Source organism: Juglans regia, chromosome 1, assembly GCF_001411555.2.
Source record: "Juglans regia cultivar Chandler chromosome 1, Walnut 2.0, whole genome shotgun sequence".
NCBI lineage: Eukaryota > Viridiplantae > Streptophyta > Magnoliopsida > Fagales > Juglandaceae > Juglans > Juglans regia.
In genome coordinates this window covers 19,356,277-19,376,706 of record NC_049901.1, presented here as the reverse complement: position 1 = coordinate 19,376,706, position 20,430 = coordinate 19,356,277, and the positions used below count along the sequence as shown (strand labels likewise).

The 20,430-nt window shown below is 38.5% G+C and overlaps 1 protein-coding gene across 2 annotated transcripts; it reads left to right on the top strand.

Moving 5' to 3' along the window:
* The first annotated feature begins 6,698 nt into the window (after nucleotides 1-6,698).
* Nucleotides 6,699-17,186, top strand: LOC109004856 (universal stress protein PHOS34-like). 2 transcript variants are annotated; one of them, XM_018983563.2, is made up of 3 exons: nucleotides 6,699-7,605; nucleotides 16,078-16,125; nucleotides 16,795-17,186. In XM_018983563.2, exons 1-2 carry the CDS (start codon nucleotides 6,957-6,959, stop codon nucleotides 16,083-16,085), a joined length of 657 nt encoding a protein of 218 aa, XP_018839108.2. In that variant the 5' UTR covers nucleotides 6,699-6,956; the 3' UTR covers nucleotides 16,086-16,125; nucleotides 16,795-17,186. The 2 variants fall into 2 exon arrangements, with proteins under 2 accessions (XP_018839108.2, XP_018839107.2); XM_018983562.2 differs by lacking the exon at nucleotides 16,078-16,125 and having other exon boundaries at nucleotides 16,795-17,122.
* Nucleotides 17,187-20,430: the final 3,244 nt, after the last annotated feature.

Genomic DNA, 20,430 nt, shown 5'->3' with positions numbered 1-20,430 from the left:
TTCCATTCTGTGTTATTTGGAAAAACCATAAACCTCCGTAAGTGCAACGGCCAGACCTAAGATACCTAGTCCAACACTGTGCATGTCCCATGTTCACCACGCCACTAGCCGACTGCCTTATTCCTCCCAAAGCACCCCTTACGTTTTCTCTCATTCTCTCTCATATTTGTTTTCTCTTAGATTCTTAATTAATCTATTTCTCTCTCTAGCCAACGTCGAGCCCATGAAAGGAAATCAGTCGCGTCCCGAAAATATTGGATTAATACTACAAGGTAAGTAACTTAATCATAAATTAGGATTAACATATGTTAGTTAGTTATATCATTATTAATTAAAGCCAGTTCTTGGGAAACCAATGTTGATGTACCACACATGTTATAATATTTGTAAGCAAGCCATTCATCATAATTTATGATCATATTTCATTCTCCATACTATAGTATATATGTATTATGCACCTTATGCATATCACATGCACAAGATGCGTAAGTTTTTATAAAATCAAGTGTAAGAAAAGTTCAGAATAGTTGATCAGATGGTCATTCAGATGCATGTACCAATGCAATCAGAGTGGATGTACAAGCCACAGACTCAAGCGTAGTCTACTATAGTATTTTATCATAACAGATTAAGGGTTCACCTTGCGAACACAAGATGTCGGACCGGTGCAAAATCTTGCACATAGGGTTAAGTGGGTTGACCAAACAGAAAAGTCAGTTAATTCTGACAAGTCATGTATGTCATAGCATACGTATGAACAATCATGATTTTAAGTTATCAGTATAAAATATTTTATGAAAAAACTTATATTTAGTATTTTTACGTTATGATGAGTTTTTTACTGAGTCTTCGACTCAGTTTAGTTTGTTTTATATTTTTAAACCACCTAGGTCAGAATATTTATGGAGGTAGAGCTGTAGAACAAGACTTAGTCTAAGGAGGCGTGATAATGGCCTAAATCATGTACAAGGATTTTAAGTTATTACTTTGAGAACTTTTTGATAAATGATTCCGCGCACTCCCTCTTATGATCTCAGTGTTTTTTATAAAGATCAATTTTATAGAATATTTGTATTTGGCATAATTATAAGAAAATATTTTAAAGTCAAGTTCGGTAATAGCACACTCATTCTCCGAAATTTTTTAAAAATGACTTTATTTGTAACTATGGAGACTATGGTGTTACAGTTGGTATTAGAGTCTATATCGAATGATTTTGTAGACTTTTCAAAATTAAAGAAAGGAAAAGAGTTTACAAAGACAATAATTTCTTTCAAAAAGCTTTTTGTTGGAAAAAGAAAATCTAGGCCAAAGTCTTCCTAAGGCATATCCTGATTTGTCGTAAGTACTTTTAATTGTTACTATTTTATTGTTTTAATAAAAATAGCGAATGAATTTTTTTTTAGAAACATGCACATCAAAATGCATCGACTATGTGAAAGGGTTTTAGCGAATATGGTAAGGAAATTTCTAAATATGAAGTTAGAAATCTTTGGTTTTAAGATTGATGATGCATCTTGTTCACGAGGAAATAGTCTTATATTTTGTAGCGTTTTATTTGAGAAAATTATGAATGAATTTAGTGGGTTTTGAAGTTATGACATAGATTTATGTATGGTGTATGGTATTTCCTAATGATTAGTGATACTCTTATGTTTTATATGTAACACAATTCTATCTTCAAGTACGAGTTGAAAGATTTAAGATCCAAACTTTGGAAAGTGTTATATATTATTTTATACAAGATTTTAATTACTATTTTGTGGAGTTAAGATAATAGTTGGGTGAAATTATTATTTGGGTTTTAAATCGATCCTGTTGTTAAGGTTGATACTTGATTAGGTTTGGATTGAATTTGGAATATACAGTGATTGAGACGTAGCATGCTAACATGTACGCCTGAAGGATTAATAAAACATCGAACCAAAATATGAGATTATCACAATTTTTTAATGTTAAGTTTAATTAAAGGATCGATGATTTAAAATAGAGACATGAAAAACATGTGGCGGATAAGTATGTAAGTTATTTGAGGTCTAGCAAATTTCAAGGATGAAAATTTTATAAGGAGGGGAGTTTGTAACTACCCAGCCCAATAATTCTAAGGTCGAAATATTGATAATTTTTATTGAGTCTAAATTATATTTAATGAGCCATATTAAATAGGCCCACAAACGATAAATTATTAAGGTTGATTAAGAGTTTTGATTAGACTCAATAATTAGGTTGATTAAGAGTTTTGATTAGACTCAATAATTAGGTTAAATCTCATTTATTATTTATTGAACGAGGTAAACTCTTTTAGAATTTAAAGATCGGTCATTAGAAATTTATTTCATTTTAAAATATTACTAATTGAAGTCCCCTATGCAATATCAATCACTGTCAATTGTATATTGAATGAACTACTAGATCATATTTTAAAATTCAAACTCTCTTCTTGAATAATCACGACCAAGTCCAACTCAAATTCGTCGGCACCCTCTCCCAAATCTTTCTATAAATATATTTCTTTCTATGTGCTATTTGGCAAAGTCATAAACCGACATAAGTGCAACGGCTAAACTCAAGATATCCAATCCAGCACCGTGCGTGTCCCACATTCACCGTAGCAATAGCCGACTGCCTCATTCCTCCCATAGCATCCCCCATGTTTTCTCTCTCCTTCTCTCTTACGTTTGTTTTCTCTCAAGTTCTCAGTTAATCTATTTCTCCCTCTAGCCAACGCTGATCCCATGAAAGGAAATCAGTCATGCTGCGAAAATATAGTATTAGCGCTACAAGATGAGTAGCTTGAGTATAAATTAGGATTATCATATGTTAGCTAATTATTATTATTATTAATTAAAACTAATTCTTGGGACATATTATAGTTATGTATGTATTATGTATCTTATGCATCTCACATACACAAGACACGTAAGTTTTTATAAGATCAGGCGTAAGAAAAGTTTAGAATAGTTAATCAGATGGTTATTTAGATGCATAGTCCCAATGCAGTCAGAATGAATGTGTAAGTCATAGACTCAAGTGTAGTCCACCATAATACTTTATCAGAACAAATCAGCAGTTCTCCTTGTGGCCACAAAATGTTGGACCGGTGCACAATCTTGTACATAGGGTTACGTATATCGGCTAAACAAACAAGTTAGTTAATTTAGATAAGTAATGCATGTCATATTATACGTATGAATAGTCATAATTTTAAGTTTTCAACATGAAATATTTTATGAAAAACCTTATGTTAAGTATGTTTACGATACGATGAGTTTCTTACTGAATTTTCGACTCATTTTAGCTTGTTTTATGTTTTTAAACTATCCAGATTAGAATATTTATGAAGGTAGAGCTGTAGGACCGGACTTAGTCCATGGAGGCATAACAATGGCCTAGATCACATATAAAGATTTTATGTTATGATTTTTATGGCACGAACTTTGAAATTTGTTTAACAAAAACTTTTGCGCACTCCCTCTTCTGATTTCAATATTTTTGATAAAGAATGATTTTATAGAATATTTGTATCTGGTGCAATTATAAGAAAATATTTTAAAATCAAGTTCAATAGTAGCAGACCGATTTTGTGGAATTTTCTAAAAATTATTATGGGGAGCAGGGTGTTACAATTATTATCCAGATCCAAATGGCATTCCATAATCTATAAAAACAATAATTCATATCTGACTATATTTATTTTTTAATAAATTGATATTTCCATATAAAGTTAGGTGTTGTTAAAATAACGAATTGAGATGAAAGTTAAAAATTGAATAAAATGTTGTTAGAATATTATTTTTTAATATTATTATTATTTTAGAATTTGAAAATAATGAATGATTTATTATATTTTATATAAAAATTCGGAGAAATTATAATGATAAGATAAGATTAAATATTTTCACTGTCCAAATAGGCTAGACATGATTTTTCATTTTAACCGTAAGATTTGATTTTTTGTTAATTATCACACTTACCAAATAAAATATTTCTTGTCATAATCTGTTTTGAAGAATAAAAGTGAACTCCTAACAAAAAGATAAAAGATATAGTACATGATAAATCTAAAATAACATAAAATAATATCGATAGTTTTTACCCCGATAGCATTATTACCTAACGAAAAGCTCCCCGCATTAATTATATAAAAACTATCTTTAATGATGATCTTGAACTCATTATTTGCTACAAAAATATCCTCAAATTTTAAACCGAATTTAAAGGAAAAAGATAACCAGTAGAAGCGGTCATACAATTTTTTTTTTTTTTAATAAACATACTTTCATTCATTAATGAATATTCATATCAGATAATACAACCATCCTAACACAGTTATGCATCTCTTCTATATAAACTCTTATATAATTACTCATTAAAGCATCTTTTGCTAATAAATGTGCCACTTGATTGAAATCATTTTGACATATTGTATTTTCCAAGCAGCTTGACCTTTTGTGAATAACTTAATGTCCTCCACAAGATGTCCATACGTAGTGAAATTTTCCTCCATTTTATTCAGAGCTTCAACTATGATTTTTGCATCCCCCTCCAAAATAACATTATGCAGTTCCAATTCCCTACAAATCAGACAAGTATTTAGAGCTACCCTTGCTTCTACTGCAATAGGATCTGTAGAAAATCCAATAGGTGCTCTCATTGTTGCCAAGACTTTCACTTTTGAATTTCTGATCACCACCCGAATCCCTATCCTTTTGTGCTCCTTTTCCACAGCTACATCCCAATTTGCCTTTATCCATAGAGATATTAGTGGCAGTCAACATTGTTGTTCGTCTATAGTAATACTGCTAGGCTGCATCTTCTCGGCTATGGCATTCTGAAACTTCTGCAATTGCATCTTTGCTTGGTAACTAATGCAGTAGGATGAAGAAAACAATTTTCATAAATAACAAAATTTCGCCTTCAACAAATTTTTCTCATAATAACAGCTATATCAGCAAATTATTGTTGGTCAACTTTGCTACTGATCTATTACAACAAAGTTATAAAATCCCGCTCCAAACTTCCCATTTTCTGAATGGTTCGTGATTTAACACTCCACACATCACCTGTAGCTACAAAATTCCACAAAGCATGTACCACATCTTCAGAATCTAGTCCACAGATAGGACAAAGATCAGAGGCAATCACTTTTTTTAAGACTAAATTTCTTCTAGTTGGCAATCCATCATGACATGCCTTCCATATAAAACACCTTAATCACCATGGAAATAGATAAATTCCATAGCCTTTTCTAGAAAGTCTCTTCGGTCCAACTACTTGAGGATTCTCCATAACTTCTTTCAGTCATCATTTTTTGTAGATGATACCCACTTTTAACTGAATAAATACCAAAGTTTGTATATTGCCAAATATGCTTATCTTCATTGTTTAGCATACTTAAAAGAACTTGCAATATAGCTTCAGCATCCACATATATAAAACTTGCCCTTACAGTCTTTGCATTCCATCTCCAAGTTTCAATATCAATCAAATTATTCACCTTTGCTGATAGGGGAAGTAGTGGCTATGTACTAGGTTGGATAAGTCACAGGTTTAGGATGCCACTTGCCCTTCTATATGGAGATTGTATAGCCATTACCGATTCTCCATATCATTCCTTCCTTCAGTAAACCTTTTGCCCCTGAATCTATCTCCATGCATATGAAAGTTTAGATCACAGTTTAGAGTTCAAAAAGTTTCCTTACTTGTAATACTTCAGCTTCATAACTGTTGCCACAAGTGAATTAGGCATTTGCTGTAGTCTTCAGCCTTGCTTAACAAGAAGTGCCTTGTCAAAACATTCCAAGTCCCTAAAATCTAATCCACCTAAACCTTTTGTTGCACTCAGTGTTGACCACTTGATCTAATGAATTTTTTTATCCTGCTAGTGGTGATCCCACCAAAATTTCTATACCATTACTGTTATGACGTGTTGTTGGTCATACAAATTTTATTAGGGGTGGGCAGCGGGGCCTTATACCCGTCCGCCCCACCCCCACATGGCGGCACAGGCAACCCCGCTCAGCCCATGCAGGGGTTTGGCCCTCCGCCCTGCATCTAGGGTCCCTGACCAGAGCGGGTGGCAGGGAGGGCCCAACCCCGCCTCGCCCATGCTTACATTTATATATATATATATATATATATAAACATAAATATATATATATATATTACAATTTGTTAGACTTTTTCACAAAATATGCACTAGTAAATTTAAAAATTAATACACTATAATTTATACAAAATATGTATTAACAAATTTAAAAATTATATAGTTTTTAAATTATAGTCATATTCACAAAATTTAAATCTATAATTTTGGTCTAAAAATATATTTTTAATTATTTTTAGATTTAAAAATAATTTTTAAATAAAATAAAATGTAATATTTGTTTTTTTAGTAAAAGAAAGCTGGGCGGATTGAGAATTTCCTCCGCATTCCGTCCATCGAGACAGGGTACCCCGTGCCCATATCCTGAAGGTGGGAGACGGGAGTGAAAACCCCGCCCCTCACCCCATACGGGATGGGATGCGGGGGGACGGGTAACACTCCTAAATTTTATTACGGGACGTGTGATAAGCTAACTTTAATGATATCTTAATCCCCTTCGGACCGACTTATGAACAATAAGAACTTGCCTTATGAATAAATTAAGAGAATTTATTTGCTCAAAAAAAAAACAAAAACAAAAAACAAACAATTAAGAGAATTTATTGCATTGGGCAGACAGAGCTATCCATAAACGACATCCATCCCCATCTATGGCTTACCTCCTTGTCCCTGGGGCACTGTGCCAAAGCTTATAACTCCTAGCAGTAACGGTCAACTCGACAGAATAGAAGCTCCTCCTCCTACCTAGTTCCTCTATTCCAATTCCCCATTCACTCCCTCTTCTCTTCCCTCAGCTTCCTTACCCCTCCGAGGACCTAACCGTCATTTCCCCCCAACCCACCACTACGTCATGACATCCATCACGGGCCCCCACCGCAAGATCGCGATCGCGGTCGACCTGAGCGACGAGAGCGCCTACGCCGTCAGATGGGCCGTCGAGAACTACCTCCGCCCCGGAGATCACGTGATCCTCCTCCACGTGCGACCCACCTGCGTCCTCTACGGCGCCGACTGGGGCTCCAACCCTATCCCGATAACTCCCCACGGCAGCAATGTCAACGACACCGAGTCTGCCCCTACCCCCACTGAGTCCTCCCAGCGTAAACTTGAGGACGATTTCGATAATTTCACCACCACCAAGGCCACCTCCTTGGCCCAGCCCTTGGTCCAGGCTCAGTTCCCCTTCCGAATCCACATTGTCAAAGACCACGACATGAAGGAGCGGCTTTGCCTGGAGGTCGAGAGGCTTGGGCTCAGCGCCGTCGTCATGGGGAGCCGAGGCTTCGGCGCCGGAGCATCGAAGAGAACCAGCAAGCCAGGGAGGCTAGGCAGCGTCAGCGATTACTGCGTCCACCACTGCGTGTGCCCCGTTGTGGTGGTGCGCTATCCGGATGAAAGGGATGGTAGTGCTGACGAGGCGAAGATTGGAGAGGAGATGGAGCTGCACCCTGTGCCGGAGGAGGATCACGAGTACCACGATGCCTCGGACGATCAGAAAGGTATGGATTATGCATCTCTTTGCGTAAGATTTCTGTGTAGACCAAGTATATCAAAATTTGATTTAGTTTGGGTGAGTGCCGTATGATTTTAATGTTGGTGATATGTGTTGAAATATATTAAATTTACTGTTTTCTGACGATTTTAAGGGTTTTTAGGATGAGCAGTAATTTACCTCCTATAAGATTTGAAGATAATTGGTGATTAATAAATATAACGATTTAAGATTAGGCTTGAGACTCTGTTTGATTTGAATTGGTATAGGCGTGCCAAAGTACAAGGATGTATGTTGATGTGAATGTGGGAGTATTTAAAAGTCATGGTTGTCATTTACCTACGTTTGGAAGAGGCTTATATCTTTTTCTTTCTCCGATAGAATTGTTCAAATGGTCGATTACTTTTTTTGTTTGCCATTGTACATGTAGTGGGTTTTGATAAGTAAATTAAGGTACCAAATTGGTTTTATCACGTCTTCATCATAGGGAGTGTTCTTGGAAAAGCTGTGTTCTATTTGTGGTGGGATGGATTTGATTCTGACAGATGCATGGAGATTGGGTGAAGTGTTCTTGGAAAAGCTATATATGTTTTATTTGTGGTGGGAAGTTATGTACAATACCACTTAGATTTGTGTAGTTGAGTTGAGCATGTTGGGGTGAATGAGAGCAGTGAGAAAAGATGATATGGATAAGGAACTGAATCCATTGATGATGCTGCTGTTCTTTCCTATGAGTACTGCAAGGATTGCCTATTGATGGACTAGGTGGGAAAAGGTTTGTAGTTGGCTGTTGACGCAGATAGCAATAGTGAAGATCTGACTGAATAAGAGGCATGAACTCAATTGGGATCCTAGAGTCATAGGAAGGAGAGAAAGAGAGGGGGGGGGGGGGGGGGGGGCTGGGTGTGAAGCATGATCTGGACCTAGTTTAGAAAATATTATTGTCTGAATGTGGGATTACTTGGAATAGTGAGCTTAGATTCTCATGATCTTGACATCAGATGCACTGCAAATTATTTGATGCCCATTCTGACTGGAGCTTTTAGTAGGCACTAAACATGATTGTGTTTGGACTAGGTTTTAGGCTTGAAGTGAATTTGAATGAATAATCGCATCGAGAAAAGGATGATCAGAATTTTGAGAATAGATATGTTTTTTTTTTTTTTGTAAGTAATAAGATATTTTATTAATCAGAAAGTAGGCATAGCCCAAGTACACTGGAAGTATACATGTGAATACACCTATTTAGGAACTAGAAACGGTTACAAGGAAGTCGTGGAAGCTGAGACCATTCAAATCTAGAGCAATGACCCACATAAATAAAGTCTTCCAAAAAAACGCCTAAACTTTTCCAAGGATGATTCATGATCCTCAAAATATCTATCGTTTCTTTCACACCAAATGCCCCAAAAAATACATAAAGGAGCCATCTTCCACACAACTGCTATCTGTGATGTCCCGGTAATCCCTCTCCAACTTGCTAGCAGTTCCACCACCCTTTCCGGCATTACCCATGCAATTCCCATTATGCTGAAGAAGTAATTCTAGATTTCTCATGCAAACTCACAATGTAAGAGTAGATGGTCCGCCGATTCACCACTATTTCTACACATACAGCACCATTCTGTGATAATAAAACCACGTCTTCTAAGATTATTCAAGAGTCAGAATCTTCCCTAAGGCTGCTGTCCAGACAAAGAAAGCAACCTTTGTAGGTGCTTTACTCCTCCAAATGTTCTTCCAAGGAAAATTCTACCGATGTTGCATGGTAGTTGATTCATAGAAGGAGCGTATAGAAAAAATCCCTTTCCTAGAAGGTCTCCATTCCATCTTATCTTCATTTGTGACAGCAATAGCAGCGTTATACATCATTTTAAGAAACTCCACCAGCTCCGCCACTTCCCAATCATGTGCATCTCAAGTAAGGCTAATATTCCATTCTTGTGTGCCATGAGTTCTAACCCGCAAATCAGCCACCATAGCTTCTTTGTCCCGTGCAATTCTGATTATAGTGGGATAAGCCTCCTTTAACTCCGTGTCTCCCATCCACACATCATACCAAAAGTTGATCCTATTGCCATTCTCCAAACACAGCCGAGTATGACTAACAAAGGAGCACCAACATTTCCGAATGTACTTCCATAACCTCACACCATATGCCCCCCTCCCCTCTCTAGAACACCCCCCATCCTCCCCGGGCACTTCCATACTTCATGTCGATCACCCCTTTCTACAAAGCTCCCCTCATTATTATAGTGCCACAACTATTTTCCCAATAGAGCCTTATTAAAAGCCCTCATATTACGAAATCCCAATCCTCCGTCTCTCAACGGAGTACACACCTTATCCCACCCTACTAGGTGAAATTTAAACTCATCTCCTAGTCCATACCACAGGAAGTCACGTTGAAGTTTCTCTATTCTATTTGCAATGTTGGCGTGGAGAGGAAATAGAGACAAGTAATATGTGGGAAGATTGGATAGTGTGCTCTTAATAAGAGTGATCCGCCCCCCTTTAGTTAAATACAACCTTTTCCACCCAGCCAACCTATGCTCTATTTCCTCCAACACCTCCTCCCAAATTGTCTTAGCTTTAAAAGAAGCTCCCAACGGAAGATTGAGATACTTCAATGGCAACGAAGAAACCACACATCCCAATATGTTTACCAACTCCCTAATGTTACTTAGCTCACCCACCGCAACCATCTCCGCCTAGCAAGATTAATCTTCAAACCGGATACCGCTTCAAAATAAAGTAAGATAGCCTTCAAAGATTGTACATGTCCTACATTTGCCTCACAAAACAACAATGTGTCTTCTGCAAACAAAAGGTGGGAAATAATGATGGAACCATGATTATTAGCTCCCGTTGAAAATCCTGAAAAAAATCCCCCCTCTACTGCAGCCGACACCATTCTACTTAGGGCCGCCATTACTAGGATGAATAAAAGGGGTGATAATGGATCCCCTTGTCTTAGTCCCCTCGAACTATTAAAAAAGCCCACAGGGTCACCATTTACCAATACCGAGAAGTGGGCCATTGACACACAATGCCTCATCCACGTCTTCCATCTTTCCCCAAACCCACATCTATTCAACATATAGAGCAAAAAATTCCAATTAACATGATCGTAGGCATTCTCCATATCTAATTTGCATAAGATACCTGGCTCTCCTGACTTGATTCTGCTGTCCAAACACTCATTCGCCATAAGAACCGAATCCAAGATTTGTCTCCCTCTCACGAAGGCATTTTGAGACGTAGAGATAATTTTTTCCCTAACCATGTTCATCCTATTAACAAGGACTTTGGAAAGTATCTTGTACATGCTGCCCAATAGGCTAATAGGCCTAAGATCTTGTGCCTCTATTGCACCCGCCTTTTTAGGGACTAGTGTAATAAAAGTTGCATTCAAGCTCTTCTCAAATTTGCCAAAATTGTAAAATTCCTGAAAAACCAGCATGACATCCTCTCTTACCACCTCCCAACAAGTCTGAAAAAATGCCATAGTAAAACCATCCAGTCCCGGAGTTTTATCTTTGTTCATTTTTCTGATTACTAGTTGAACCTCTTCCTCTTCAAATGGTGTCTCCAACCAATCCATACTACTTTGGTCAATGGACTCAAAAGCTAGTCCATCTAAAGTAGGCCTCCAAGCATGAGGTTCTGACAACAAATGTTCAAAATGTCCAGTGACATGATCCTTTATCTCTGCTTGGTCTATAGATGAGTCTCCATCAATGTTCATGGACTCAATAGTATTAAACCTCCTGTGTGAGTTCGGATGAAAAAACTTTGTGCACTTGTCCCCCTCCCTAAGTCACAATGCCCTCGACTTTTGTTGCCATGAAATTTCCTCCATTAGGATCAACCTTTTCTAGTTCAGAAACCATTTGCCCTTTTTGGTTATGCTCATCTCCTACACCCTCCAAGTTTTGTAACTCTTGGAATAAACTCTTCTTTTGTATAGTTACATCACCAAAGCCTTTAATTTTCCAGCCAAGACATTGCTAACAGTGCCTTGGAGTTGAAATGAATTCCACCATTGTCTAATCAAATCCACAAACCCCTCTGTTTTTAGCCACATATTCTCAAACTTAAAAGGCCTTCTACCCCCTTGAATACCTCCATAGTCTAACATAACCAGGAAGTGATCCGAGCATATCATTGGAAGTCTTTTTTGACATAAATCTGGAAATTGCAGCTCCCAAGAAGGAGATATAAGAAATCTGTCCAATCTTGACCAGCTTTGATTATTAGCCCAATTATATTCACCTCCAATCAACGGTATGTCCATAAGGCCCAATTCAAATATTAGATCCGAAAATTCCACCATAGCATGATTGTGTCCCTCCCCTGATCTTTCACTAGGAATCCTTGTCACGTTAAAATCTCCCCCAATACACCAAGGTACATCCCACCAAGTACATAGGCCAGCAAGTTCATCCCAAAGTAGCCGCCTCTCACAATCCAAGTTGGGGCCATACACCCCTCCAAATGCCCATAGAAAACCATCATCTGTATTTTTGAAAGAACATCCCACCGAAAATTCTCCCACAAACTTCTCAATGTTTTCCACCACCCTCTTGTCCCACATGACCAAAATTCCACCTGAGGCCCCTTTCGAAGGTAAGTATGTCCATCCGACATATTGGCAACTCCATATGCTTCGGATAGTTCTTCTAGTGATGATCTTCAGTTTTGTTTCTTGTAGACAAATAATATCCATCTTTCATTGTCTTAAGAGAGATCTTATACGGAGACGTTTGTTGATCTCGTTCAACCCCTAAACATTCCAAAATCAATATTTTGTACTATTTAACAACTAATCCGGCCCTCCCCTTATTTCTTCCACAACTTGCACTTCCCTCCTTTCCGTCATAATTAATGGACTAGGTCAGCCTCTTCAACTCCCTTTCTCTTTTTGACCCTACTCCATGTTGGCCTGCCTCAATGGCTATTATCAGTGCCATAAACTGATCCTCATAGCCTTCACACGAAATCCCTATTCAACTCTGAAGTTCCTCCACCTTTTTTAGAACCCAATCAGAGGAGAGAGTAGGAGGAATCATACTTATTGGTGTAAGATCCTCTCCTGGAGACTCTATCCCCTTTACTGAGTGTTTACATGGCTCAAACAAGATCAAAGATCCTTCCCCTTCTATCTCCCCCTCTTCCGACGCACCCTTATACTCCAACACAGCAAGTTCTGCGGCAACCCAGGTCTCGCCGGCATGATCTATGCTATGGCAGCCCACAGGGTGGCGCCCCTCCCTGTGCAGCTCCCTCTCTTGTTGGACTCAACTCCAAGCCTTCAGAGATGCCCTCTGCCACTGCACTGGGCATCACAAAATCCCCCTCTGCCATTGCTGGCTTTGGAGATGGCCCCACCGGACCACCACCAACATCGCAGCTGACCGTCGCCAAGTTCTGTTCCAGGTCTGGCCCAAGAACCTTCACCGGGATAGAGATTTCAGGCTGTTCCTTCAAACCCGAGACGTGTTGAGGCCCGAAACACAAACCCTTCTCCTTCCAGATTTTGCGTGGGCTTCTGCTCAGGCCCGGCCCAACTGCCTTCATCTTCCCCTTCAACTTAGCATTTCCTGAAGGCCCTTGTTGGCTCTTGTTCATCTTCACTGGCTGAGACCCCTTGTAAATCAGATCCTCCGTAAGGCCACAGCCCACTCCCGAGCCCAGGCCCACCCCCTTTTGCTCCTCTGCGCACCGTATCAACCAATTTATTTTTCCTTGCATTTCCTCTATCTGGCTTTTCAACTCAATTAAAACACAGTACTTCCTTTCCTCAAATAGACTGACATCAATACTGCCACCTTCCTCCCTCGCCTGTGCAATCACAGAGATGGCAACACTCCTTTGCAGGCCTACCACTCCTCTCAAGCTTGCCACTATGTCAGAACTAGCTCCACTCCTGGGTTGCAAAGCCTCCCTATATGTCCGAGATAGTGGTTGTTGTTGCATTGTTGTCATCGTACGTGGTGGCCTATTCGCAGCACCACCCACAACCCCAACCTCCCTCAGAGCCTCCACCATCTTCCTCCATCCCCTCGCTTCCCTATCTTCTGGTATGAAGATGGTGCTCTTATTACTGCCCTCCCCCCTTCCAAATACTCCACCAGCGCCATAAAGCAGCCTTTAAAGTTAGATCTTTTTTGTGCAATGTATTCCCTAACTCCTTCCCTGTAAGTGGAATAAAATTCCTTTCTCCCTATCTTCAGACAATCCTCCATAGCTTTGGAGAACCAACATGCCATACCATCTTCCACACCCCCAACCTTCCTCAGAGCGTCCACCATCTTCCTCGATCCCCTCCCTTCCCTATTTTCTGGTATGAAAATGGTGCGCCTATTACTGCCCCCCCCAACCCCAATACTGCACCAGCACCATAAAGCAGCCTCTAAAGTTAGATCTTTTTTGTGTAATGTATCCCCTAACTCCTTCCCTGTAAATGGAATAAAACTCCTTCCTCCTTATCTTCAAACAATCCTCCATGGCTTTGGAGAACCAACATGCCGTACCTACCCCAAAACGTATCTCATTCACCCTTTCCAACCTCTCTCAGTTATAAGCACATATTTTCCTTCCCTTACCACCTCGAAAGCCTTAGCTTCACTCACCATAAGTTTCAGAGGACCCATTGTCCTCAGGGATGAGTGTGAAAACCCCAACCAAACAATACTCAGTCTTTCAAACAATCACTAACACCATCGAAATACAAGTTCATGCAAAACAATGTATAAGAACGAAAGTGTACGGAGAGGTTTTTCTCTCTCCTAACACTGGAAATATTTTTGAATCAAGATATCTGATAAAAAAAATGTATGACTCAAGATACATTTTTGCATTTTCCAATGTATGATGCTGGTAGAAATTGTTTAGCAACAGAATAATTGGCGAACTCAAAATAAAGCTTTGGGATGTATTTTCTCTCCACTCCCCCTTTTGCTTGCACATAACTACACAATGCTCTCTCTCTCTCTCTGTGGTATATTATGCAGGCTTGCTAATTGTGCTCACTCTCTTCATCCTTTCCCTTTACCTCATCTCTTGTTGCTACTAATATTGGTATTGCTACCAAAATGATCACTGTCCACTTGAACCCAAACTCACCATCACCACCACCCCCAGCATTATCCCATCCATCTCAAAAGAAATTTAAATGCTTTTTTATCCTTATTTTGAAAAAAAGGCATACTAAGTGGGTCGAGTATCAACCCAAGAAAGGCTTCCCTTGAAAAAATTCAAAATTCTACATTGGCAACTGAACTTGACACAGACGAGCATGACTTTTCAGCTGCTGCCGTGAGTATGTTCTACCTCTTCTGCTCACCATGAACTTGCTTAGCTCATGGAATGGAAGAGTTCAAGCACCGGAAACTATACTATTCGCTATTTCAGTTTGATCTTGTGCTCCAGATTTTGGTTTGGAGATGTTCACATTTTTAGCATTGGAATTGGTTTAAAATCTTTTCTTCATAGGGGTAGTCCATGAGGATTTACATAGAAAACTGCTCAAAACGAAAAATGTTTTCAAGATCATTCTTGGGGTATCAGCCAAATAGCAGAAAACCAGTAGTTTTCCAAAACATAACATGTTTCTAGCTCAAATAGAAATCATTATTTGTTTAAACAAAAACAGCTTAAAGCATTTCTAAAACTAAGCCCTGGGGTTCAAGGGAAGGTCCACCAATAGTTGATCGGCCAATCCCTCCCCCCATCTGTCTCTTGATCCCTAAGATTTATTTCTTAGATATTAAATAACATGGTCACATTAAGCTTACGTCTTTGTTGCCTGTTAAATTAATTCTTTATCCCCCCCCCCCCCCCCCAAAAAAAAAAAGACTAACTTGTCATTGTTAGTTTTCCTCTTGCCATTGCTTTCATTTTTCCTGATCCAATTTAGTTTTGGAACATTGTAACAACATCTTTTCAATTCACATGCTTTTACCATCCCCCAGGTCATTAAACAAATAAGAAAGTTACCTTTTTCCTCTCTCATAGTCCATTCCTTCTGTGATAATCCTGCCTCGAGAATATGAGTTGCTAATTATTCTTGGTTGAATTTTGTTTATTGGAGAAAATTACACTTCACCCTCTCAAGTAACACTCCTTTTGCAATTATTAGCTGTCATTATGGTTGCTTTAGATTCTGTTTCCAGGTCACCCATGTCGAGGGAGACCGTGGCTTTACTTATGCAACACTGTCAATTCCATTGCATTAAAAGAAAAAGAAAAAAAGAAAAGAAAAGAAAGATAATTGATCAGAAAAAGGAGACAATATGATGTTTCTGCTTTGTAAGAGATTGAAGCCTTGAAATTCTAGTTTTTATCAGTAAACAAAATTTTATTAATCCTAAGAATAGGCAAAAGCCCAAGCACACGGGACTTAAAATGCTAGTTTTTAAAGGTTTTGGGCTTATTTTTGTAACTCAATATGATAAATATCTTCTACTTTCCGCAGATGTTTAATGAGCGTCCAACGCAATGACAAAAGTCCTCCTGAGCTCAGGTGATGCATAATGAATCTGCTGTTGATAATTGTACACTACTGTCTATTAGCTTCTTTTTCATTCTCCATTTGAAGATGTGTTTTTGTTTTTTAACCTGGGACGAAGTTTTCCTCCAGATTGGGTTGGAGGAAACCCATCTAAAAAATTGACATGTGTCCATTGATCATGCACGAGACTTTTTAATGGAGGGACACGTCAATTTTTTAAGTTAGACTCTTAAAAATTTTATGGACACTAATCATATTTATAAATGGATTGGAGGAAACTTGGAAAACACTGTCCTTTAATCTGTATTGTACTATTGTTGCTATGAGAGGTAGATACACTCACTTAGCTACTATGAGGGGCCATAGTGAAGTGGTTTCTTCTCGCTAGCTTTCCATGTGTGTAATTCTTCCAAACCATAAATTGCACAGAACCTCAGTATGCATTGGTTTTAATCCAACACATTGTTATAGTAGTCCTTCCTCTTTCTAGGATTGAACCCATTTTTTGACTTGAGAATGTCCTTGTGTCTTTGGTAGATGCATCTGATCTCCAATTTTGCATGCTTTACATCTGAAAAGCTTGGTTATTTCCTGAATTGCTGTATTACTTAAATATCGATTGAAATTATGATTTACTGGTGAAAAACTGACGCGCTATAGGGCGTTGTGTCTTTCTTGTAGAAAGTGTATAAGACAACAGGAAACATTGAGAGCTGCAGCGTGGCAAAGAGTTTTATAGAATGTGATGGAGTTTCCTTCTTGGTACATGTACGTAACGCGTGTAAAAATGGATCTTGGTCGTGGTGTTGGTCACTATCAGTATGTCCTTGTCAATTGCCTTTCATCATTATGAAGTTCTTGGTGAATTGATGGTGTATATATATATATATATATATGGTGAGCTTATTTGGAGTCTTACAGCATCCCAACAGCATTTTCTGTCTTGTATAGGAACGAACCGGCTTTGACTCAGTTAATAATCACTATCCTACTCGGCATTGAAATCTCTGTTTTCTGGCTGTAAAGGACAACTGTGTTTCGTGGTGAATGACCGTTGTATTGCTTTCATGTTTTTTAAGTTTTGCTTCTTGCCCTATGATATAGAAACTCAATGGGTAAAAACAAAAGAGGGATAGAGAGAAACCCCATCTCCCTGAGGTCATCGGATCCTCCTCCAGCGCTACCAAAGAAACCCGCTGCTGGTATGCCCCAATCCTACCTTCCTCGGTTTCGACATCGCTCCCTCATCATCTTTCCCTCGCATGTGAGCTCACATTTACTGCAAACTTATCCCTTTTACCCCAAATCTGAACCGTCATCTCCTATTGGACCCATCAAGGGAGAAACCCAAGTTCTAACGGGCCAATCAATCTTCAAACATATCATAGCCCAGTTCGAAAATCTCTTAGGCCCAATCCACACTCAAAGCCCTAAGCATTCCCTCCCCCTACTAGTGAGTCCATAAGGAAAAACCTCCATAACCATTACGCCCACTGTGTCCAATGAGCACAACCCACAGACAGAGCTCAACCCCAACATGTAAATGAACCTTTTCAACCAACCCATTCCTCAAGAATATCTGTTCTCTAACCAAACATCCCTGTTTGAAAATATACTCACCACTACAGAATCATCTGAAAATCTAAACCCCATCGAAACACTCCTAATTGAGAACTTAACCGTTCCCATCTCTGAAATTCCACCAACCAATGTGATACCCACAACTGAAGAACTATTCTCCATCGAAGCACCACTGTATGGAAAATTACCTCCATTGCAGAATCCCTCCCTGAGAATGCAAACCCCAACAACCCCAAAAACCCAGTGCCTACTAAGAAGAGAGTTCTAACTCACCCCCAGAGAGAAATCTCCCCAAAAGAAAAGGAACTCAAGCTTCAGTAGGCCTCCAACAGAACAAGTGAAATTTGATAGGGTGGGCCCGATGGCCTTTACTGACCAAAGCATCACCGAAGGAGCAAGCAATGAAGGAGAGCAAACCTTGGCAACATTTCTTTAAGGCCTTATTTGATCACACAGTTAAGATAAGATGCGATGCAATATTTTATTAAAAGTTAAATAAAATATTATTATAATAATTTTTTTTTTTAAGATTTGAAAAAATTGAATTATTTTTTATATTTTGTGCGGGAATTTGAGAAAATTATAATGATTATATGAGATGAGATAGTTTAGTTTTGTGTAACCAAACCAGCCCTAAGCCTGCAAGAAGATCGGTAAAGAGAGGAAAATGTACTCACGTTGCAACAATTACTCTCCATGCTACAAGAGCTCAGAAATTCCCCATGATGGTAACTCACCCAAGATCCTTCCTATGAATTATGTTCATTTAGATAGTAAGGCTAGCGTGACACGCCCATCCTACCTATAAGGATCCTAACATGGAATTGTAGAGGGTTGGCCTGCCTTTCTGCAAGAAGAAGTCTATAAGGGCTCATATCAGGAATCACCAACTTGATATGGTCTTCCTTTCGGAGATCATTTTGTCTTATGTAAAAACACCTGGTGTTGTTAATAGTCTAGGCTTTTCTTTGAATGTACATGTCCCATCTCAAGGAAAATGGGGAGGTCTCTTGCTTATGTGGCATCCAGGCATGGATGTTGAACTTGTTAATATTTCTAGTAAGGTAGTAGCTCTTTTGATGTACTTAGATCCCTCATGTGTGCCATGGTTACTCACATTAGTTTATTGTCCAACACACCACAGCAAAAAATCATAATTTTGAAACTTACAGAACTCCATTGCACTTGCATTTCTTGGTCCACTATTAGGAATAGGTGATTTTAATTCTATTCTCAACCAATATGAAAAATGGAGAGGTAAACCATTTGCTTCAACTTCCTTCCACAGTGGCCTTAAGTTGTTCATGGATCTTAATGGGTTAGCGGACCTAGGGTATTCAGGTCCTAAATTTACATAGACTAATAAGCACCAAGATCTAGGTAACATTCATGAAAGACTAGATAGGGCAGTAGCCAATTCATAATGGTCTCTTCTATTCTCTGATGCAAAATTATACCATATTCCCATTCACTCCTTAGACCACTCTCCCCTTCTGTTGGACACTCCAGGGCTTGGAAATGTCCTTAAGCCTTTTAAATTTGAAGAGTTATGGGCAAGAGATTCCTCTAGTGTGTATGTCATTAAAGAAGCATGGAGTCTTCTCATAAATGGATCACCAACATTTGTTCTCTCTCAAAAGCTCAAGGCTGTTAAGCAAGCCTTCAAACACTGGAATAGGAATTTTTTTGGTCATATTCAAACCTTTATAAAACATTTGACCACTCAATTAAATCATCTCCAATCTCAGCCACCATCTAGCAATTCCATGCATCAAGAGGAACTCATTAGTATTTGTCTTACTGAGCAACTCGAAAGAGAAGAAATTATGTGGAGATAAAAATCCTGGTTTCATTGGTTGACAACCACAAACCTGAATACTAAATTCTTCCACATGACGGCCACAATGAGAAGGAGAAGGAATGACATTAATTGCTTGAAAAATGCCTCGAATCAATGGGACACTAATCCTTCGAATATTCAAAACATGTTTCTTGATCACTTCCTAACAATTTATCAAATAACCTACCCACCAGATCCTGAAGAATTAGCAAATCTTTTCATCGAAAAAATCTCTGATGGGGATAATGAAAAACTCTATAGGAATCCCCATTGATTATGAAATCATTTCCAAAATCCAGCAAATTCCTTCCTCCAAATCCCCCAACCCCAAGTCTAATGGGTTCACTGATTTCTTCTGCAAGCACTATTGGGACATTATCAAGGAGGACCTCATTGTTGCCATCAAAACTTTTTGCACCAATGGACATTTTTTGAAATAATTAAACCACACTCATATTGTTCTCATTCCCAAAACATACTCTCCCAACACAGTTCATCAATTCAGATCAATTAGTCTATCAAACGTTTGTTATAAAATCATAACAAAAATCCTCACTAATAGACTCAAATTGGTCATACATAAATTTACATCCCCCCACCAAACTGCTTTTCTCCCTGGTAAGATTGTCCAAGAAAATACCATTCTCGCACAAGATATGTTCCATAAGCTAAAAAAAAAATGGAAGACAAAGCCTTATGACTATTAAAATAGACATGGAAAAAACTTTTGACTTTATGGAATGATATTTTTTACTTGGCATATTTTCTTATCTTGGTTTTCATCACTCTTGGATAAACTGGATTAAAAAAAGCATAACTTTAGTCTCCTACTCAGTGGTAATCAAAAGAAAAGCTCATGGATTAATCCATCCAACAAGGGGGTTAAGACAAGAAGA

Excerpts from the sequence above, each read along its gene's own strand:
- LOC109004856 (XM_018983562.2), top strand. The coding sequence starts at position 6,957 with ATGACATCCATCACGGGCCCCCACCGCAAGATCGCGATCGCGGTCGAC.